The sequence below is a fragment of the Lotus japonicus genome, chromosome 3, assembly GCF_012489685.1.
Source record: "Lotus japonicus ecotype B-129 chromosome 3, LjGifu_v1.2".
Classification (NCBI taxonomy): Eukaryota; Viridiplantae; Streptophyta; class Magnoliopsida; order Fabales; family Fabaceae; genus Lotus; species Lotus japonicus.
The window spans coordinates 94,846,623-94,870,399 of NC_080043.1; the positions used below are offsets into that span (position 1 = coordinate 94,846,623).

At 39.7% G+C, this 23,777-nt stretch overlaps 2 protein-coding genes across 2 annotated transcripts in view; both read right to left on the reverse strand.

Annotated features, from left to right (window-relative positions):
• LOC130747712 (uncharacterized) overlaps positions 1 to 17,884 on the reverse strand; it is a 30,600-nt gene extending 12,716 nt beyond the window's left edge. Inside the window, exons 1-14 of the mRNA XM_057600728.1 lie at positions 17,608 to 17,884; positions 17,343 to 17,516; positions 17,155 to 17,253; positions 16,185 to 16,254; positions 15,867 to 15,997; positions 15,333 to 15,473; positions 15,086 to 15,243; positions 14,427 to 14,595; positions 14,244 to 14,342; positions 7,661 to 7,738; positions 7,521 to 7,580; positions 7,258 to 7,415; positions 6,907 to 7,108; positions 6,130 to 6,249 (exon numbers count right to left, since the gene is read on the reverse strand). Coding sequence (XP_057456711.1) covers positions 6,130 to 6,249; positions 6,907 to 7,108; positions 7,258 to 7,415; positions 7,521 to 7,580; positions 7,661 to 7,738; positions 14,244 to 14,342; positions 14,427 to 14,595; positions 15,086 to 15,243; positions 15,333 to 15,473; positions 15,867 to 15,997; positions 16,185 to 16,254; positions 17,155 to 17,253; positions 17,343 to 17,516; positions 17,608 to 17,715 — 1,767 coding nt within the window. The 5' untranslated portion in view covers positions 17,716 to 17,884. The remainder of the gene's footprint in view (positions 1 to 6,129; positions 6,250 to 6,906; positions 7,109 to 7,257; positions 7,416 to 7,520; positions 7,581 to 7,660; positions 7,739 to 14,243; positions 14,343 to 14,426; positions 14,596 to 15,085; positions 15,244 to 15,332; positions 15,474 to 15,866; positions 15,998 to 16,184; positions 16,255 to 17,154; positions 17,254 to 17,342; positions 17,517 to 17,607) is intronic.
• A 1,377-nt stretch (positions 17,885 to 19,261) lies between these two features.
• Positions 19,262 to 22,115, reverse strand: LOC130747713 (proline-rich protein 4-like). The gene is made up of 2 exons (XM_057600729.1): positions 21,837 to 22,115; positions 19,262 to 21,280 (listed from the first exon to the last, which is right to left on the reverse strand). The coding sequence occupies exons 1-2, from the start codon at positions 22,000 to 22,002 to the stop codon at positions 19,617 to 19,619; spliced, it is 1,830 nt and encodes a 609-aa protein (XP_057456712.1). The 5' UTR covers positions 22,003 to 22,115; the 3' UTR covers positions 19,262 to 19,616.
• Between the last annotated feature and the right edge of the window lie 1,662 nt (positions 22,116 to 23,777).

Sequence of the window (23,777 nt, forward strand, 5' to 3'; positions counted from 1 at the left end):
CCTAGATCCAGATGTCCATTCTTGCAAATTACACGCTCCCTAGGCGTGATAAGGGATGTGTTAAGGTCTCACATTTACTAGAGATATGGCTCAAATAGTTCTTATAAAGGAGGGTTAGAGCAATCCTCACCCCTGATTTAGCTTTTCGGGTAGAGTTAGGTTAGGCCTAACCCAAATTCTAAGACACTCCTTTCCTGGAAAATAGTTTGAAGTCTAAGCAACCTAATGTTTCAAAGGAGTCTATACTTAGCTCAGTCAAGATGTTAATGACAAAGAGCCATAACAGGAGAATATTCTAAAAGTGAAGCAGGATCATAGTCCCCTGCCAAAATGAACACAAATTGATGTGAAGTCTAGACAAGTGTAGGTAGTATTGTGATTCACAGTAATGAAGGCTTGTGGATTATTATTTATTAATATAAAAAAAATTACAAGAATTTGATAAATATGTTTATTAAAAAGATGAAGAGATGAATCCAACTTCCGTAAAAAACTAGAAGCAAAGGTAACTAAGGATTGTATTAGAGTACATTGTATGAATGTGTACAGAGTTACACTTTAGTAGTTGCTGACTGTACTAACAGTCAGCACTAGGGTTGTTATAATGAGCTGGCAATTCAGTTAGGCTATGCGGTTATGCTTAGCTGTCAACTGAGTCAGTTAGATGCTTAGCTGTCAACTGAGTCAGTTAGAGTTTGAGTTTGTTAAGCTTGTTGAACAAGCTATAGAGTTCTATATATGTTGTAATCAGTCTCTTGTATCATTAGCTTTTCAATCATCAATGATAAACACTTTTTACAATTCTGAGTTTCTCTAACATGGTATCAGAGCCTTCTACGATCCTTGAGATCCTTTTCTGAAGTTCATGCAGATCATGCTTCTGCAATTCCTATGCCAGTTCCGGTTGCTGTTGCTCAATCACAGTTGAGTTCTTCTACATTGGTTCACAAGCTCACGCTGAAGCTTGATGACTCCAATTTTCTCTCCTGGAAGCAACACGTTGAAGGCATTGTTCGTACACATAGGTTACAGAGTTATCTTGTTCATCCAGAGATTCCACCGCGGTTTCTCAGTGAGCAAGATCGTGAGAATGCAGTCGAGAATCCTGCATATCAGGTTTGGGAGCAGCAGGATTCAGCGTTGTTCACGTGGCTTCTCTCTTCACTCTCGCCTTCTGTGCTTCCAACTGTGGTGAATTGCAAGCAGTCGTGGGAAGTGTGGCAAGCTGTGCTTGATTTCTTCCAGGCTCAGACGATTGCGCAATCAACACAGCTTCGATCTGAATTGCGAACCATTACCAAAGGATCGAAGAGTTCATCTGATTTTCTCAAACGCATCAAGTCGATCGTGAACGCTCTTGTCACGATTGGCGACCCGATCTCGTATCGCGAGCACTTGGAAGCGATCTTTGATGGTTTGCCAGATGATTATAGCTCTCTGATGACGATTGTTTACAATCGCGATCAACCTTGCTCGATCTCGCAGGTTGAAGCGATGATCATCGCGCATGAAGCGCGTTTGGAACGCACGCGTGTGCGTCAGATGCAAGCTTCGTCTCCAGCGGCGTTTCTCGCTCATGCATCTGCGCCACCACCGTCGCCTCAGGTTGCGCCACCACCGGCGACACCTACTGCACCACCTCCGACGACAGTTGCGCCTCCACCGCCGGTGCACTCAGAGGTCAACTACGCTGCTAGTAGCGTTGACTCGTCAGGATCTGATGATCGCAATCGCTCCAGTGACTCACGCGGTTATGGCGGCGATCGTGGGGGCTACAATAACTACGGCGGACGTGGTGGTCGTTCCAATCGTGGTGGACGTGGCGGCGATCGTTCCGTTCAATGTCAGATCTGCCACAAGTATGGCCATGACGCAAGCATCTGTTATCATCGTGGTAGTTCTTCTCCTTCTGCGTCTCCTTCACACAGTGGTGTTCTACCACAGGCTGCCTTAGCCTCACTTCTTGGTTTCAATCCTAATTTTGGCATGCTACCACAGTTTGGTTACTCTCCTTTCAGAGGCATGTCTCAGTTTGGTTCCTCTGCACAGTTTGGAGTTCCGTTTACTGGAGCAGGATTTGGTGCTGGTTTTACCTATCCTTCAAGTGCTATGATGTATCCTACTGCACCTGCCTCTCTTCCCTTTGGCATGTTTCCTCGTGCTTCTGCTCCACATCCTCGAGCACCACAGGCGTTGCTCACAGGACCAACATCTTCTGCTTCTAACCTTGGCACTTGGTTTCCAGACTCAGGAGCAACACATCATGTCACTCATGATGCCTCTGCAGTTTCAGATAGTGTGTCCGTGGCTGGTAGTGATCAAATCCTGATGGGAAATGGTAAAGGTTTGGCTATAAAATCTGTTGGTTCTGCCTCTTTTCCTTCTCCTTATCACACACAAACCACTCTTACTCTTAAAAACTTGTTGTTAGTGCCTGATATAACCAAAAACCTTGTGAGTGTTAGCAAATTTGCACAGGACAATGGAGTTTTCTTTGAGTTTCACCCTTTTCATTGTGTTGTTAAATCACAGGACACTTCTAGAGTTCTTCTTCGTGGCTCACTTGGCAAGGATGGCCTGTACTCCTTTGATGGCATGCACTCTTCCACATTTCTCAAGAATTCTCTTCCTGTTCAGTTTCCTTCTGTTTTTGCTGTTTCCAAGAATAATTCTGATGTATCAAGTCCTAGTGACTCTGCTTTTAGTATTGTACCTAGCCAAAGTTCTTATGACTTATGGCATAATAGATTAGGGCATCCTCATCATGAGGCTCTGCACAATGCATTGTCCACTTGTAAGATTCCAATTCCTAATAAATCAAAATTTCATATTTGTCATTCTTGTTGTGTTGCTAAGTCTCATCGTTTACCATCCTCATCTTCTACTACTAGTTATTCTACACCCTTGGAATTAATTTTTACTGATCTTTGGGGTCCTGCATCGGTTGAAACCACTTCTGGTTGCCTTTATTTTCTAACTTGTGTAGATGTCTACTCTAGGTTTACTTGGATATATCCAATTAAGAAAAAGTCAGAAACCAGCTCAGTTTTTCTTCAATTCCAGGCAATGGCTGAGTTAAAATTTGGTACAAAACTGAAATCAGTACAAACTGATGGAGGTACAGAGTTTAAGCCTCTCATTCCTCACTTTGTCAAAACAGGTATAGATCATAGAATTACATGTCCTCACACACACCATCAAAATGGAAGTGTGGAAAGAAAACATCGTCATATAGTGGAAACTGGTTTGTCATTACTAGCTTGTGCTAACATGCCTTCCCAATATTGGGATCATGCTTTCCTTACAGCTGTCTTTCTCATCAATAGGCTTCCAACACCAGTTTTGAGTAATCTCAGCCCTTATCACAAACTGTTTAAAGTTCCAGCTGATTACTCTATCTTGAGAGTGTTTGGAAGTGCATGCTATCCTCACTTGAGGCCCTATAATTCTTCCAAGTTAGAGCTCAGGTCTAGAGAGTGTGTGTTCCTTGGTTACTCTTCTTCTCATCAAGGATACAAATGTCTAGATAGTGATGGAAAGATTTATATTTCCAAAGATGTAAAATTCAATGAATTCAGATTTCCTTACACTACATTGTTTCCTTCCTCTGTATCTGACTCTTTTTCTTTGGGAATTTCTTCTTGTATACCACTGGTCACACATGGTCACACACTGGCTCCTCTCCAAGAGCAGCAACATTCTGCTCCAGTGGTTCCTTCTCCTCAGCCAGGTACACCTGTTTCTGCAGTTGGGTCTACTGCATCTGTTGAGACCATGCCCTCTTTGCAGACTGCTTCAGGTGCTTCTCCAGCTGTTCAAGGCACTCCTACTTCCTCAGGGTCCATATTTCAGCAACCAGCAGCTGTTATTTCTCAGGGAAATGTTCATCCCATGCAGACTAGAGCTAAGTCAGGGATTGTGTTACCTAGGCTTCACCCTACATTGCTTCTTACACAAGCTGAACCTACAACAACTAAGCAGGCTTCGAAGGATCCTAAATGGCTTCAGGCTATGCAAGCTGAGTATGATGCTCTCCTTGCTAACAACACATGGACCCTTGTTCCTCTTCCTTCCAATAGAAGGGCAATTGGTTGCAAATGGGTGTTTAGGGTGAAAGAAAATCCAGATGGTTCTGTCAATAGGTATAAAGCTAGGCTAGTGGCCAAGGGGTATGATCAAGTGCATGGTTTTGATTATGCTGAAACCTTCTCACCAGTTGTAAAGCCAGTCACAATCAGGCTTATTCTTTCCTTGGCTGTTACTAAACATTGGCATATTCACCAACTTGATGTGAATAATGCCTTCCTTCATGGTGCCCTTCAAGAAGAAGTTTATATGGTACAACCACCAGGTTTTCAGCAAGAAGATAAGCAGCTGGTTAGCAAGCTTAATAAAGCTTTGTATGGTCTCAAACAAGCTCCAAGGGCTTGGTTTGAGAAATTGAGGGCTGCTTTGGTCAGAAATGGTTTCAAACCTAGCTGTTGTGATCCCTCTCTCTTCACTCTCCACACAGCAACAGATTGTGTTTATGTCCTAGTCTATGTTGATGATATAATCATCACTGGGAATTCTCTTTCACTGGTTCAACAAATTGTTACTAAACTTGATTCAGAATTTGCTTTAAAGCAATTGGGCAAGTTGGATTATTTTCTTGGTGTACAAGTCCAACATCTTCAGGATAGATCTCTTCTTTTAACTCAGTCCAAGTATATTGGTGATTTGCTGGAAAGGGCAGATATGGCTGATGCTAAGGGGATCTCAACACCAATGGTTAGTGGTGCAAAACTAAGTAAATTTGGTGCAGATTATTTTGAAAATCCAACTCTTTACAGATCTATAGTTGGGGCATTGCAGTATGCTACCTTGACTAGGCCAGAAATTAGCTACTCAGTTAATAAAGTCTGCCAGTTTCTTAGTCAACCTCTGGAAGAACATTGGAAGGCAGTAAAAAGGATTCTTAGGTATCTCAAAGGGACTATTCATCATGGTTTACACATTAGGCCCTGTTCTCTATCTTCACTAGTGTCTTTGGAGGCTTTTTGTGATGCTGATTGGGGCTCAGATCCTGATGATAGGAGGTCCACTTCCGGATCTTGTATTTTCTTTGGTCCTAACTTGGTTTCATGGGCTTCCAAGAAACAAACTCTGGTAGCTCGTTCTAGCACTGAGGCAGAGTACAGAAGTCTGGCCAATACATCTGCAGAATTGCTTTGGATTCAATCCTTACTTCATGAGCTTCATGTTCCATTTTCTACTCCAAGAATTTACTGTGATAATATGGGGGCAGTGGCCTTAACTCATAATCCTGTGTTGCACACCCGCACCAAGCATATGGAACTTGATATCTTCTTTGTCAGGGAAAAAGTTCTCAATAATTCTCTTCATGTGCAGCATGTGCCTTCTATTGATCAGCTTGCTGATATATTCACCAAGGCTCTTTCTCCTAAACAAACTCAATGTGTGTGAGAAACTAGTTTCCCACCCACCTTGAGTTTGCGGGAGGATATTAGAGTACATTGTATGAATGTGTACAGAGTTACACTTTAGTAGTTGCTGACTGTACTAACAGTCAGCACTAGGGTTGTTATAATGAGCTGGCAATTCAGTTAGGCTATGCGGTTATGCTTAGCTGTCAACTGAGTCAGTTAGATGCTTAGCTGTCAACTGAGTCAGTTAGAGTTTGAGTTTGTTAAGCTTGTTGAACAAGCTATAGAGTTCTATATAAGTTGTAATCAGTCTCTTGTATCATTAGCTTTTCAATCATCAATGATAAACACTTTTTACAATTCTGAGTTTCTCTAACAGATTGTCCAACAAATAAATACAACAAAGGTATAAGAATAGCCAATTAAAGTGAAAATCAACAATCATGGACCGAATTGGCAAATTCATTGGGCTGACAAAAACATTACAACTAGAAAATTGATGCTTAGATATTATTGTTAAAAATACTACTCAAAACCTTTAAGTACCATTACATGATGCTATCCAAGAGAAATATCATACAAGACGGCTTGTTACACACCATGAAACAGTCATCAAGGCAGTTGCAGCAATTATCAAGCAGTGACTATATTCTTCCAAAGAACCAAAGTGGAAATAAATGGCCAATTAAACTAACCAACTTACAGTGTTAGAAGACGCCAATCTACTGAGAAGGTCAAGAGTGACAAAAACTTCCTCCTTGTTATTCAAATACCTCTCTTGGGCCAAACGTAGGAGCAACACAAACACTCCAGATGGTGAATACTAGAAAAATGAAGATTTTGTCAGCATGAATAGAGTAATTGAGATTATATTGATGAGATATGAATAGTCTCCAAATTACACTAAAATTTATAACAGTGTAAAATATAGGCAACATTTATGATTTCCAAGTTCCAACCAAACAAATATTAAAAAATGGGGGGGGGGGGGGCTGAAACACTGGCATTTACTTGATTATTACTAAAGAATAATATTTCAGATAGCAAACCCATACCAGTGAATTTACAGAGAATTTTTTGCTAGATTGAATTTAACAAGAAAGTAATCTTATTAAAATGATATGGAGAGCAAACAAATAAACCAGCTTTCCAAACTACAATAAGTTGATTTAGTACCATACAGTACTCAAAATAAAAAAAATTGATCTCTTCCAACTTGGATCTTCCAGAACCAGCCCTCTAGATGTGATTGCCAGGATTTCCAGGTTATTGGTCATTTCAAGTCTATCCCAAGGCAAAGAGATGACAAAAAAGAAATACAAGAATAAGCAACAACATTATAAAATAGAAAACTCTAAGTCATCTATTTCCAGACTACCAAATATTGATTGTGAAGGAAAATTATGATCACAGGTCATCAAAAAGGCTACAGAAGGCATTTAAAAAAGCAAATTAAAGTAATAATATTTGCACAGCTCACCTCCCATCGTACAAGGGCAGTATTCTGTCCAACAACTCTCAAGACACGCCCACGAGTTCCAGAGGGAATAACCAAACCTTCAATACCAGGAACTCCCACTGCCTGTTGTGCCTCAACAATATGGCAGGCATCATCTGCCTGCGGATCACTACTAATCCCAAACAAGGATGATATACCTACAGACTTATCTAGAAAGTTATACCTGTTGAAAAACTGCACCCATAAGAAAGGCTACATAGTGTAATTGTGTAAACAGTTGAATAAAATGTTCCTGAGTTTGAGACTAATAGCAGTATCATGCTCATTCCAATACATGAGATAACAAAAAACAAGAATTATTAATGCACTTACACACACTCTGCAGGCCAAGTTCCTTCGCAGAGGGCTGATAGCATTCTAACAAGTTCTACTGTCCTGAAAGGGAACTCACTCTCTAGGTTGCAAAGAAGACACCGAATAGGACCATCAATAAAACTTTCCTTGTCCCAAAACTGAATACATAGTGATTCCTGGAAGTTAAGGAGCACAGTTCTTTAATCAATAAATGATCTGTAGCAGATAATCCTGAGATGAAGCAATGGGTGAACTGAAGGGAAATGATTATACATCCAAACCTCTCCACGGTAGATCTTGCAAAGGATATCCAGTATCAAAGTGTAGTTAATGTCCTCTGGCTGTATATTTGATGAAGCAGATCAGATTAGAAAGGCGTAAATATTTTCCTCAAAACTAACTACAGATTTTACAACCATACCTGAAGGTTGATCTCATAGGATGCAATAAATGCAGATATGAATGTCCTCAAAACACTGCGATAACCAGACACTGGTCCCTGAATGGAAAGGGAAAGTCATTTATCGTACAATAGTTTATAGAGCAGAACATAGAAAATCAATATATATAGCTCATTGTCCAATATAATAACTAGTAAGCAACCAAGATTTTTATAGAAAAATGATAAGTGAACAAGATGTATTCGTATTTTCAAGTTATTGCCCAATATAATATGAATGCAAATATACCATGCCTAGTTTGCTTACTATAAAATATAAACACAATTTAATTTGTAAAAATGCTGAATGCTTCATCATAGAAAAGAGAGGCACCAATTGAGGTTTTACAAAAATTCAGCTGTTGAAACTCTAACTGAATTGTAAACTGAATTGTATTTCTGAAAAGTTGAGTTACAATGAATAGCATTTAGCTATTTCAGTGTTGTTAAATAGCGGCTATAGCGGCCGCTACCCGCTATAGCGTAGCGGGAATTTGCTTCACCGCAATCGTTATGCCGCTACATAGCGGCCACCGCGATAATCGCGATCGCGGCCGTGAACGCCATAGCGGCGTTATGCCAGAAACGGAAATATCGGATTTCATGGAATTCAAACGTTTTTCTGGCTAGTTTTTAGGGTTTTAAAAACAGAATATAATGGGCCACCTCCTATTAACGCTAATTCCCATTAATTACCCTAATTCCCTAATAACTATTCTCTATATTAACGCTTCAACTCTCCTCTCCTCTCTTTCAAATTCTCTCTGGTTCTCACTTCTCAGAGACTACACTCTACAGCACGGTTGCAACTTGCAAGCAAACCTTCTCAGAGTTTCTGCTTTCTGGTGAGTAGATCATACTCTTTTCCGCATCCTCTCATTCCTCTGTTTTTTGTTGAAAACCTATACTCTGTTTTTCAATGTTTCTTCTTCCTTTACCCTGCTTCACAGTTTTCTTCTCTGTTTTTCAATGTTTCTTCTTCCTTTAACAGTCATCTTCTCTTCTCTTTTTCTTTTATTTTTGTTCAAAACTCATGATCTGTTTTCCTTTGTTTCTTCTTCCTTTACTAAACTTATAATATCTTGTTTCACGGTTTTCTTCTCTGTTCAAAACTCATGCTCTGTTTTCCATTGTGCTCTTTTGAGACTTGCATTAACATTATGTTGTTTTAAGTACTTTTGTTATCTGTTTTGAGCTGTTGGACAGCCTTGAATTATGTTGTTTTGAGACTGAGTTAAAATTATGTTGTTTTTAGCTGTTTTTTGTATAATATTGTACTTATTTTAACCGCTATGCGGTAACCGCTATTTGCCCGCGACGCGATCCGCTAAACGAAATAGCGGATTTTTGCCTCGCCGCGATTTTCCGCGATCGCGATTTGACAACACTGAGCTATTTATAGAGAATCATAGAAGCTTGCGTAGCAAGCTGTTACTAAGAGAGAGAGAGAGAGAATCAGTTACACACTGTTACACCTACTAACTAATTCTGTTACAGATTGACATGTCAGCAATGCCATGTCAGCATGTGACTACATATATCCTAATACACCCCCTCAAACTGAAGGTGGGTGAGAAACTAGTTTCTCAGTCACATTAAGTTTGCTTCTAAGGTCTTCAAAACGAGTAGGAGAAAGTGCTTTGGTGAAGATGTCAGCAAGCTGATCAATGGAAGGAACATGATGAACAAACAAAGACTTATTCAGCACCTTCTCTCTAACAAAGAAAATGTCAAGCTCCATATGTTTGGTGCGGGTATGCAAAACTGGATTATGAGTTAATGCAACAGCTCCCATATTATCACAGAAAATTCTGGGAACTGTGAATGGAACATGCAGCTCTTGTAACAATCATTGAATCCATAGCAACTCAGCTGAGGTATTAGCAAGACTCCTATATTCTGCTTCAGTACTAGACCTGGCTACCAAAGTTTGCTTCTTAGAGGTCCAAGAGACAAGATTAGGACCAAAGAAGACACATGACCCTGAGGTGGATCTCCTGTCATCAGGATCAGACCCCCAATCAGCATCACAGTATGCTACTAGAGCTACTGGAGAATGCAGAGAACAAGGCTTGATATGCAAGCCATGATGAATTGTACCCTTTAGATACCTCAATATCCTCTTAACAGCCTTCCAATGTTCCTCCAAGGGCTGACTGAGAAATTGACACACTTTGTTGACTGAAAAGCTTATTTTAGGTCTGGTAAGAGTAGCATATTGCAAGGCCCCAACTATGGACCTATAGAGTGGAGGATCTGCAAAATAATCTGCTCCATGCTTGCTTAGTTTGGCACTACTAACCATAGGTGTAGAGATGCCTTTAGCTTCAGCCATGTCTACTCGTTCAAGAAGATCACCAATGTATTTGGTCTGAGTAAGTAGGAGAGACCTATCTTGCAAGTGATGGACTTGAACACCAAGAAAATAGTCTAACTGACCCAATTGTTTTAAAGCAAATTCAGAATTAAGCTTTTGAACAACCTCTTGAATAAAGGGCAGAAAATTCCCTGTGATAATGATGTCATCTACATAGACCAAAATATAGATGATACTTGACTTATGATGGAAAGTAAAGAGGGAGGGATCACAACAGCTTGCCCTGAACCCAAATTTGATTAGAGCTGTCTTCAACCTATCAAACCAAGCTCTTGGAGCCTGTTTGAGCCCATATAAAGCTTTGTTCAGCTTGCAAACTAGGGTCGTATCTGAACTTTGAAAACCAGCAGGCTGCTGCATATATACTTCTTCTTGGAGGGCACCATGAAGAAAGGCATTATTCACATCAAGCTGGTGAATATGCCACTGTTTAGACACAGCCAAGGTAAGAATCAAACGAATTGTAATAGGTTTAACTACAGGAGAAAAGGTTTTTGCATAGTCAAAACCTTTCACTTGATGGTATCCCTTAGCCACAAGTCTGGCTTTATACCTATTAACTGAGCCATCAGCATTTTCCTTTATTCTAAACACCCACTTGCACCCTATAGGATGTCTTCCCTTGGGAAGAGGCACCAAAGTCCAAGTATTGTTGGTCATGAGAGCTTCATATTCAGACTTCATAGCTGCCAACCAATTAGGGTCTTTAAGAGCATGCTTAGTGGTTGTAGGTTCTGCCTGTGCTAGAAGCAAAGTGGGAAAAAGCCTTGGCATAACAATGCCAGACTTTGCCCTGGTTTGCATGGGATGCACATTAGCCACTGGTGGAGGCTGAGAAGACTCAGTGGCAGGGACTGAAATGGAAGGTGCAGATGCCGTGGTTGTTGAACCAGAACCAGTAACTGGAGCTGCTGGAGTGGCAAAACTGTTGACTGCAAAAGTTGGACTCTGCTGTGGAGACTGAAGTGGTGCAGGAGATACCTGAAATGTGCTGCCACACCAGTAGACTGGGAAGATTGGTGACTAGGAACTGGTTGCTGCACATGAGGCACAAAAGTAACAACAGGAATAATGGAGGAAATATGTGCATTATTGGAATCAGGACAAGGAGGAGAAAATAAAGTGGTGTATGGAAACTTGAACTCATTAAATTTAACATCTTTAGAAATGTAAATTCTACCATCAGCTGCTAAGCACTTATAACCTTGATGAGAGGATGAATAGCCAAGAAACACACACTCCTTAGACCTAAAGGACAATTTAGAGGAATTGTAAGGCCTAAGATGAGGATAGCATGCACTTCCAAACACTCTAAGGATAGAATAATCAGCAGGAGTGTTGAAAAGCTTATGGTAAGGACTGATGTTATCCAAAACAGGAGTAGGTAGTCTATTGATTAGGAAGGTAGCAGTAAGAAAAGCATGGTCCCAGTAGGAAGAAGGCATGTTAGCACAAGCTAGAAGAGATAATCCAGTTTCTACAATATGGCGATGCTTCCTCTCAACACTACCATTTTGATGGTGTGTATGAGGACAAGTAAGCCTATGATTAATGCCTAGTTTCTGAAAATATGGGACTAAGGGTTTGAATTCAGTGCCACCATCTGTTTGAACAGATTTAATTTTTAAACTAAACTTCAATTCAGCCATAGCTTGAAATTGAAGAAAAACAGAACTGGTATCAGACTTCCTCTTAATTGGATAAATCCATGTAAACCTTGAATAGGCATCAACACAAGTTAGAAAGTAAAGATAGCCAGTAGAAGACTCAATGGAGGCAGGGCCCCATAAATCAGCAAAAATTAATTCCAAAGGTGCAGTATATATAGTAGTAGAGGAAGATGAAGGCAATCTATGAGACTTTGCAACACAACAAGATTGACAAATGTTATATTTTGATTTATGAGGAACTGGTATCTTACAAGTGGATAGTGCTAATTGCAGAGCCTCATGATGAGGATGCCCTAATCTAGAATGCCACAAGTCATAAGCTGTGGGACTAGGTACATTATTTGAAACTGAAACAGAAGAAATAACTGTAGAAGATGCAGGCTTGGACACTGAGAAGGCAGAGGGGACAGAAACTGGTGGAGAACCCTTGTTGAATGTTGAAGAGTGCATGCCATCAAAGGAATATAAGCCATCTGGACCCAGAGAGCCTCGGAGAAGAGTCCTAAAAGTATCCTGAGATTTAACAGTGCAATGAAAAGGGTGAAACTCAAAGAAAACACCATTATCTTTAGCAAATTTGCTAACACTAACCAAGTTTTTAGTAATATTAGGAATTAGGAACTAACAAGAGGTTTTTAAGTTGAAGAGTAGTGTGTGTGTGTGAAAGGGAGAAGAAAAAGAAGCTGAACCAATGGATGTGATAGGCAAACCTTGACCATTTCCCATGTACACTTGATCATTCCCAGTCACTGACACACAATCTGAAACTGCAGAAGCATCATGAGTAACATGATGAGTTGCACCTGAATCTGGAAACCAATTTCCTAGAGTGGAAGGTGCAGAAGTCAGCATAGCTTGTGGTGCACGAGGCTGCTGTGGTGGAGCTCGAGGATGGAAGCCAAAACCAAAGGTGGATGATGCTGGAGAAGCATATCCATAGCCAGGAGCAAACATTGCACCAGATGCAAAGGGAAAACCAGATCCACCAGTAAAAGGCATGCCAAACTGTGCAGGTGCACCAAAAGGTTGAAATCCACGAAAAGGTGAGTATCCAAACTGAGGCATCATGCCATAAGATGGGCCAAAACCATAAGGAGAAGGCACAGGTGTGTTGGAAGACACGTTTGGCTGAGCATTCTGCGCAGGTGAAGCAGAGTTGCCTCGATGATAGCAGATGCTAGCATCATGACCATACTTATGGCAGATCTGACACTGAACTGAAGATCGATCACCACCGCGTCCACGGTTGTTGTAACCGCCACATCCACCGCGTCCACGGTTGTTGTAGCCGCCGCGATCGCGATTGTCACCAGAGCGAGAGCGATCATCATCGCGATCTTCATATGCACGATCCTCTGAATCGGTGCGAGAGGCATAATGAACCTCAGATGCGACGGATGAAGGCGGAGGAGGCATCGCTGGCGATGGCGCAGGAGGTGGCGCAGACGGTGGCGCTTGCGGTGGCGCTGACGGAGGCGCAACTGCCTGAGCAAGGAAAGCAGACGGAGAAGTCGCAGGAGTCTGGCGCGAACGCATACGCTCCAAACGTGCTCCGTGTGCGATTACCATAGCTTCAGCTTGCGAGATCGAGCACGGAAACTCGCAACTACTCACGATAGTCATGAGATGACTATACTCCTCAGGAAGACCATCGAAAATCGCTTCAAGATGCTCGCGATACGTAACTGGATCTCCAATCGAGATCAAAGCGTTCACAATGGATTTGATACGCTTCAGATAATCGGAAGAACTCTTCGATCCTTTGGTGATGGATCGCAACTCAGATCTGAGTTGTGTGGACTGAGCAAGCGAGTGTGCGTGAAAGAAATCAAGCACTGCTTCCCAAACCTGCCATGACTGAGTACAATTCACAACAGTAGGAAGAACAGTAGGTGAAAGAGACGATAGAAGCCAGGTGAATAGTGCTGAATCCTGCTGTTCCCAGGCTTGATACGCAGGATTTTCAACCACATTCTCACGATCCTCATCAGTGAGAAAACGAAGCGGAATCTGCGGTGCTGTGAGAAAACTCTGCAAGCGATGAGTTCTCACAATTCCTTCTACGTGTTGCTTCCATGAGAGGAAGTTCGTATCATCAAGCTTCAAGGTGAGCTTGTGAACCAGAGAAGAAGCACTCAATGATGGTTGAGCCACTGGCACAGGAGCCTCTGGAGCTTCACCAGCCATGGTGAAGAAGAAGAAGAAAACCAGAGAAAAAAGATCAAGGATCGTTCCCTGCTCTTGATACCATGTTGAAACTCTAACTGAATTGTATTTCTGAAAAGTTGAGTTACAATGAATAGCATTTAGCTATTTATAGAGAATCATAGAAGCTTGCGTAGCAAGCTGTTACTAAGAGAGAGAGAGAGAGAATCAGTTACACAGTAACTGATTCTGTTACACCTACTAACTAATTCTGTTACAGATTGACATGTCAGCAATGCCATGTCAGCATGTGACTACATATATCCTAATATCAGCCATTACAAGTTGAGCTACCCAAGTAAGAAAGACGCACATCATGATCCTTCAAAATGTCACACTGAAGAATTTCAAGACAATAACGTAAGGATCCAGCCTCAAAAGCTTGACGAACATAACCAATGTGATCAATCTCCTGGATGCAAAGAAAAGAAAGAGGGTCAACTTTGTCAAGACACATGCTTAATTAGTTTATAATTTTTCACACATAACTACAAACCATGAGCTCATTGTTATCATCTTTCTCTGGAAGTGTCAAGAGTAGATAAAGAAATACTGCCCATGCGAGAACTAGAGGACCAGCTTCATTCATTTCAAAAACACTAAAAGTAGAAACTAGTGCATCCATCTCTTGGATGTCAGTCAACGAAAAAGTGAACACACCTTTCCTGGAAATAAAGAATTTGGCTTACAACCCACAGTTACAGACAAGGAATATACAAATAGAAACATCAATAATAATCAAAATAGAATAATTGAATTATTGGAAAAATCAAAGGACAGTAGCAATGACTAAGAACATATAATTTGCATGCCGAAAGATAGCATAAGTAAAAGAGCCTTCTAGGTGAGGGATTTGGCTCCTCTAAAGTGAGTAAGTGACTCACTTTAGAAGTAAGTGACTCACTTTAGAGTCGCTTTAGAGGGTAAAGTAAGTCATCATACCATTAATAGTGATTACCTTATTTCCCCTCACTCACTCTAACTCGCTCTAACCAAAACTATTTTACTAGATAACTAACCAAGCAAGGAGTAACCTATCAAACTCACTGTATTTCATTAGTTCAACCAAACTGTCCCACAATGGTTTTCCTCATGACTTAAAAGTACTGACTGATCATGACGTAATTATTTAAATATAGACTAGACTAGACTAACCTGTAAGGTATTTCATCATGAACCATTTGAAGAAGATTCTCCAAGTTCAGGGTTTCTATTAAAATAAGCAGCAGCTGAACTTTGATGTGATAAGACAACTCTTGTGCTTCTGTAGTAATGGCCAGCTTTCCCAAGTTATAATCACCACCTATGATCCCCTGGATCCAAAAGATAATTTTGAGCAAGGATCTGTTTTATGAAAATATCACAAAACAAACCAAGTACCAGCAGAAGTATATTAATCTACCTTGTACAGGGCAGCAAATTTCTTCCATATTTCACCACTACATGTACAAAATGAGTCATAATATGTCAGGAAAAGGATGTCTAGAACCAAGTTGTCTTCAATTAGAGTCTCCTCAGCCCACAGAGTAAAAAGATCAATATCCTTCAAGCATTCCACAATTCACATATTATTATGTCATAAAGTAAGAAAATTTTCAGTCACAATTCCAGTGAATAAGAGACCAATAAAAAACAAAGTAAAATCCCAAGTAAGTATAAAAATAATATCATTTCAATATCTAGTGTTTCACAAGCTCCATATGGCAATATTCTGTTACAATATCCCAGGGCTCGGAGACACACAGCATACTAATCAAGAACGGGAAAGAGTTGTGAGACAATACTATACAACAAGACCTGGCAATAAATTTTACAGCATGCACATAAGTTAAAAAGAAATACATATAACTTCTGTGAGGATCACACACTGAATTAGCTACCCATCGTATATAGCATGCAAAACTAAAGAAGGGTGGTCCAAGGACACTGAACATACCATTTGCTCTGGGTAACTGCAAGACAAAAGGCCCTCAAAGAAAGATACTAATTTACTTTCTAGTCCATCATGAAGAAGCTTTCTTGCCTCCTCCTTCACAGTACTTTTTTCAGACACAGGGTCGATGTAGACTGCACGAAGAGTCAAAAGAAATATCAGCAAGAAAAGTCAACTAGCAGATAGTGGAAATGTTCATTAAAACTATGCAAACTGAATATGTGTGTGCGGCTGTGCGCGCGTGCATATGCAGGAATATTTGCAAAGATAGAGAATTGACAGAGCAAGTGCTAAGTTGCCATAAAAACATGATACACTTACTGGCATGCATGAAAATCCACCTGATGCATTTCAGCAAACACTGCCGCTCTTTGTAGTATTGGATCAACATCTTTATATCAAGACAGAAAATGAATCAGAAACAGGAAATTGAAGGCAACTAGGAGAGTATTATACGGGGAATTCTATCAACAACCCTGCCCCATTATTTTAGCAAACAATTTTCCAAATGAACTATCTATCATAAACAAGACCTCATAGATTCTTGAAGCAGCTAATTGAAAATATCTTTTGAACTCTCTTATATGCAGTGAAGACAATCTAGAGAAGCAGAATCTGATTAATCACATAAAAACACGAATGATAAAAGACAGAAACAGGAAGAGCCAGGAAGATCTGAAATTAAAAGAACACAAAGAAATATCTACATAAGCATGAATTTACGGAATAGATAATCAGGGATTATTTCATTTTTCGAAATGTGAATCCAGCTCATTGTGCCATTTGACACACAAATGAGGGCATTAATCCTTCTGCTTAAGTCCAAATAAACCATTCAAAATATGATGTCAAACCTCTAAAATCCCAACCACTACTCTAAACTCTAAAGTCTCAAACAATAAATGTCACACAAAATTTACATATAATTATTGGTAGAGAAATACTCTCTAATACGAAACAAAATGCAAGATCCTAACACAACTCATGATTGTTTTAAAACTAATTCTCCACATCTCATAATTAGTCAACTCTGATTGGTTTAAATGTGACCATGTTAGCAATTCATCAGTTTCGCCTTATCTTTCTTCGTAGTAATAAATAGCAAAGCTGTTATTTGTAATCCATCAAGCTCTGGCTTCAAATAATTCACTTTTGTACTTTTATTCGAAATTTGTCAGTAAAAACATATCAGATCAGCCAAATCCTTCAAAAAGCAGAATAGAACAACATATATGACCATTGTAAAAATCAGCAGTTGATGACCACATCAATATTATATTGAGCTACTGACCATGTTAGGAAACTCTGGAGCCATGGAATCAGCAGCTGCATTGTTAAGATTGGCGGCGTTCCTTTCAACAAGTATGTATGATTGTACCTCATCTAGTAGCTGAAATAAACAAGAATTTCAAAAGAAAGACATGAATTCTGCTGATAAATTGACATTAATAGGCAAGCAGAAAGGAGGAAGTAACTGACCAAGCAGGAGCTAGTCTGCAAAGCTTTATCTCTGAGGTGAGGTTGAATAGTGAGGTGGTGAGATCCAATTTGGAGGTTCTTGGAATTCAACGCTTCCTTGGATTTCTGACTGGGCGGCTTGAAGCGTGAGAGTGTGTCCACGAACCAAGCGTGGTTGTCGTTCAACTTCTTCTCCTGAATAAACAGTAACACGATGATGGAAGTAAATGTACAAACTCAGAGACACGGGAAGACACAGAGATGATGATGAAAATTGAATGCGTACCAAAATTGGTGGAAGATCTGATGAGAGAGAGGAATTCTCGAGGTCAGTGAGGAGGAGAGTGAATGAGTCCCACCATAGAGAGGCGTCGACGGTGGTGGTATCAGCCATTGTTGGAGGAGAGAACGAGAACGAAAACGAAAACCCTAGCACCACCGCAGCGCAAAACCCCGGAAAAGGGAAGGGTTTAGTTTAATCCTTTTGTTTTGATTTTTCTCTTTTTCGCGCTTACTGATGTTCACACTGTGATAATGTGAGTGTCCCTGCGGAAGCACTCGCCTCGGTGCAGTGTTGTCCGTAAAGTTAAAGCTAACTTTATTTAATATTTACATTCAAATTTAGGTATTAGCATATTCAAGGGGAAATGTCATCTATGAAACTAATATAAATTTCAACCAATTTTGAAATATTGCTAGCCCTTATGTTTTAGTTTAGTCTCTCTCGTGGGAGTTAAGTTGTGCTCTAATCCTACGATTAGATAAAAAATTGGTTTTGATCTTCAATTGAATCTGAGCTCAAGTGAAATATTTACATGTCCGGTGAACACTTATGTGATTTCTTTTAAGTGTGCGTTTATGTGACATCATCCAAGTTATTGAGTAAGCTAATGTATCATCTATGCTTATTTTAATGATCACACATCAAATAATTAAGTCATAACCAAACTAACCCTAATTTCCGATTCACAAATTAAACTAACATAATATTTCCACAACCTTAATTCATTGTGTAAAGATAGTGAAGTTGTGAATTAGATATAGCCCTTTTGTTTGTGTTACCATCTTCTCTCCCCCTCCTGCCCTTATTTATTTCGCCTTTTTTTTCATGTTCCCCTTTTTCTTCCTTTTCCACCTCGTTTTTTGTGCTAGTTCACTTCATCCCCATGAGGTGACAATCATTCTAAGAATTTTCCTCTTCATCCTCCGTATCGCGATGGACAGGATGTGATTATGGAAAAAGACTTATATTTCTGACTTTGTGAAGTACAAAGAACCATGAGAGAAGGTTCTTGTGGTTTCATAAATTGCAGGTGTCACGTGTGTGCCATAATAAAATCATGGTACATGAATCTTAAATTTAGAACGCTTTATTTTTTTTATAAGCATTTAAAACTTTTTTTTTTGGTCAAATTTTAAAACTCTTTATAATGCGAGTAAACCATCGCTTGAAATACAAGAAGAAGACAATCCATCACTTGTCGATCTACAAGCCAAAACAACGATTATTGGTGAGTCAAAAGAGTGGTCCATGTTTAGTTGTATCCTCATTCTCATTCTCAAGGCATATACTAATGGATGAAAACCAGTAAGTCATATACTCATATATCTGGTTTTAGCAAACGTTGTTTGGTGGTAGATGTGACTTTTAATAGATATTACTTCAGATCATAATTTAACGGCGGTAGATGAATCATTAAGGCATTTATATACATCCATGCTTTATAGTAATATATTGTCACCTCTCTATATCCAAGTAGCAATGCACTGCAAAGGAAGTTAGGTACATGACTAAATATTAGGTCAGTTTGTGTTTTGAGAAAAAATATGAAAGTTAAATAAGAACTTCATGTAGCTAATCTAAGTTGAGTGAAACTTATTCATCTTTAATTGAAAGGGACAATTAATTACGATACACATGCATCTGGTTGGAGATAAAGTAGGAAATGGAAACACCATCATATTCATAACGCATTTTATATACATATGAATTAAAAAAAAAAAAATCCTGTGATCTAGACTCATGAACAACAATTGATCACACTCAACTTCATCAAACTTCAAACTTCTTCAAATAACATCTCTCTATTCTGTGTTTTCTCCACTCCCACTTGATGCTGATCTTTTGTTCACATATGCAGTTGAAGGCTTTTATTTGCAACAATAAGTTTCCTAAGTCCTTGATGATAGGAAAGCAAAAAAAGGAAAACAGAAAACATGCATGCACATATATTTTGTGTAAAACAAAGAGCCATAATATTGTAGCTCAGCAATATCTTCTAAGAAAGAGGATTATTAAACAGGTGGTAGTGGAGGCAATTTGCCAAACTTAGGGTGATGGAAAAACTTTGTTGGAGGCAGTGGAGGTAATTTCCCAAACTTGGGGTGATGGAAGAAGCTTTTGTGAGGTAGTGGAGGCAATTTTCCATACTTGGGGTGGTGGAAAAACTTTATTGGAGGTAGTGGAGGCAATTTTCCTAACTTGGGGTGATGGAAGAAGCTTTTTGGAGGTAGTGGGGGCAATTTGGGAAACTTGGGGTGATGGAAAAAGCTTTTTGGTGGCAATGGAGGCAATTTGGGAAATTTGGGGTGATGGAAGTACTTTGGAGGGATTTTGGGAAGAGGTGGAAGTGGATGCTTCTTGAGAGGAGGCAACTTTGGGAAAGGAGGGAGAGGCTTATAGAATGGTGGCTTGTAAATAGGAATGGAAGGTGGATGTGGTTTCTTGAAGATTGGAACCAGTGGTGGAAGTGGAGGTTTCTTGAAGATTGGAACCAGTGGTGGGCATGGTGGCTTCTTGTATACTGGAACTGGTGGTGGAAGTGGCTTTGGAATTGGAGGAGGAAGAGGCTTCTTGTATACTGGAACTGGTGGTGGAAGTGGCTTTGGAATTAGAGGAGGAAGAGGCTTCTTGTATTCTGGTACAGGTGGAGGAAGAGGTTTCTTTATTGGCACTGGTGGAGGAAGAGGCTTCACTGGTGGAAGAGGGGGTGGGCATGGCTTCTTTACTACTGGAACTGGTGGTGGAAGTGGCTTTGGAACAGGAGGAGGAAGGGGTTTCTTTTCTGGAACTGGTGGTGGGCATGACTTCATGACTGGAACTGGTGGTGGAAGTGGCTTTGGAACAGGAGGAGGAAGGGGTTTCTTTTCTGGAACTGGTGGTGGGCATGGCTTCATGACTGGAACTGGTGGTGGAAGTGGCTTTGGAACAGGAGGAGGAAGGGGTTTCTTTTCTGGAACTGGTGGTGGACATGGCTTCTTGACTGGAACTGGTGGTGGAAGTGGTTTCTCTTCTGGAACTGGGGGTGGAAGTGGCTTTGGAACAGGTGGAGGAAGAGGTTCCTTGTAGACAGGGGCAGGTGGAGGAAGAGGTTCCTGCACTGGAGGAGGTTTTTCATGGATAGGTAGAGGAGGAAGGAGAGGGTGTTTAGGGAAAACCTTTGGTGGAAATGGTGGAAGGAGAGGGTGCTTAGGGAAAATCTTAGGTGGAAATGGAGGAAGGAGAGGGTGCTTAGGGAAAACCTTTGGTGGAAATGGTGGAAGGAGAGGGTGCTTAGGGAAAAACTTTGGAGGAAATGGTGGAAGGATTTTAGGAGGGAAAGGGGGTAAATCTGGATGGGGAAGCTTACTGAACAAAGGGTGTTTGAAGAAAGGCCAGAAAAATTCTGAAGTGCAAGTCATTGATGAGAACTTGAGTTTCCCAGCAGGGCCAAGTGTGTGTTTGTTATCATCAGTTTTTGACTTGAATACAATCTTGGTGTCATGCAGGCCATCATGGGCAGGACAAGGTGCAGCTGATGAACTGTGAAGCTGGGCATAACACTCTTCTTTCAATTCACCAGATTTTACAATGTCATGAGGAAGGGATACTTTGAAGTTGCCATTTGTGTCAAGCTCACCAGCCCCTCTTGTTTTGAAGTGTCCATTTTCTGCCTTGCAGTCTATTGTAACACGTAGCCCTGCAGAAACAAGTAATGCACATGATCGTTATATTCTAGAATTTGGCTTCTGAACTTCAAACCAAGTGCTTATTAGCATAGCACTAACCATGCAATATGATCTACTTGTTAACTGAAACCTTGTGCTGTGTGCTTGTAAATACAGATATAACTAGGTGGTTGAAAATTATAGGAATGTTACCACCACCACATTTTTTTAACACACTCTTCTCATTCATTAGCTCATCATCATCATCTAAAGTGTTGATTTATTACTTGTCTTGTAAGTTAGTTAAAGAGTGTGTTCTTTTCAAAGTGTGAGCCTAACAGAAATGTTAGGTAGACACCCCTACACTCAAAGTAGTATGAGTAAGATAGGAAAATAAGAGAAATAAATTATAGATGTAATATATATAATATGTGATGAGATAGAAAGAAAAATAGAATCTATTTGAGGTGCTGTTACTGTTTAGGTGTTAAAAATTCAGGATTGATACTAATAGTTTAATGGTAAAAAATGTGTTAAAAAAATGAGTGTGAAACTAAAACTATTGATGTACTATGTGAGACAATGTACCTGAGAATGCCTGGCTAGTTTTAATATTGTACTCCTTGCAGTCTGCACATTCTCCTAGTCCTACTACCTCCACTGTACTATCTCCATGGCAAAACCCCACTACCACAAAAAACACAGACAACCAGAAGCACAAAAGTGCTCCTTGGCGCCGAGTGAAGATCTGCATTGGGAACTGCTATAACTATTACAGTTCCTAATGACAAAAAATAAGATCAGAGAAGAAAAGAATATGACAGAGAGAGAAGCTATTGAGCTTCTGTGGCTTGTTCTATACTGCTTGAGATGGCCTAATATATAACAACAACATTGGATATTATCTCTCAAGGCTCACCGACACTGAGTTAAGAACCTCACATGGTGCAAACTGCAAAGGGCCCTTATGAGTAGGATGATGAAGAAAGAAGATATTAATTTTCGTGATACTCTGGAATAATTGGTTCGTGATACAGTATCAAAGTGTGCATTGTCCACATTTCGAGTCCAAATTGACTTTTGTGTAAGGGAGCATGTTAGAAATATAATATAAAAATATTCATGTGTTATTTACGTAACAGTTTAAGCTTTTTAGATAGTTGGTTCATGAGATTATCGCAATCCTTGCACACACCAGCCTCAAACAAGTGAAATTATATTTTCATTGATGAGTTTCTCAACCGCACAGCTAACCATATATTTATGGGAAACATCTGTCTCTACCTACTAAAGGTACTAATAAATGCTTTCTGCAGTATACTCCATTGAAATCTTGATTGAGATGACAATGAAACTGCAATTTGTTTCTACTTTTCACACATGCAAGTATGGGATTTTACTAACAGCCAACAGAATTTGCAGACTTTTGAGCTTTTCAACTTATTCTTTATCAACTGTACCACAGCAAATTTAGAAATTTAAAGAAGATCATGAAAATAGTACTGTTTTTCTTGCCCTTGGACACAGGGAAGAGAATGTGACCACACATGACACGTGCACCAATTGGTCTATTTTTGGTTCTAAAAAATACCATTAACTAATAACTGTTTTATCTTTTATCTGTTAACAAAAGTCAAATAAACAGTGCTGGTGATGATGGACCAAGTGATAAAACTGCTGAGTAATAGGAATATATGTTATTTCTTATGAAGCTTAACATTTGATTTTTTTTTTTCTGAGGTGTTTCGTCACAGATATGACCTCCTTAAACCTCACGCATAATTAGAGCTTTATAACACTAAATTTGCATTTTTTTCTCACCACAGGTATGGTATGGTGTTGTCTTTTAAAAGTTAAAACACAGAAACATGCAGAAAACTACACAGTCCTCCAGGGGAAAATGGTGAAGCTTCATTATGGAGTGTAAAGTGTGTGTTTGAATATCAATTGAGTGCATAAGTGTGTGTTTGAATATCAATTGAGTGTAAAGTGCACAAACCTGCTTTTCAATCGATTAGAAGAGTTCATTTCACATTTCATCTCGAAATGCATGTTAATGTAAGTTTAAACCGGTGTTAGCAGATATCCGACATACTATAAATAATTGCATATACCTTTCCCGGGACCCTTCCTAGTGATCATATATTTAATTACCGCACTTTCGGACACTGATTAATTAGTGTGATAAGATTGCAATCTATGTTCTTCATTCTATTGATTTGGATATATACCAGATGATTTTATCAAATTAAGCCAAAACCACTGAGTGCTCTGCCAGTAATAGAAACAAATGTGACATTTTGCTAATTGCCACCAAAGTATACTGTCTTGATGACATTTTGCAAATTGTCATCATGAAAGCATTTAATAAAAACAGGCTTGCAACTTCTACCGTAAAGCAGCATCAGGAGCCAAATGTATTCAAGTCATCAATGTCTTCCGGCCAGTGAACGTGTGGTTAACATGACTTTGCTCAGAAATTTATGCAACATTTAACTTGGGGAAGCAAGAATTTATGAAACATCAAGT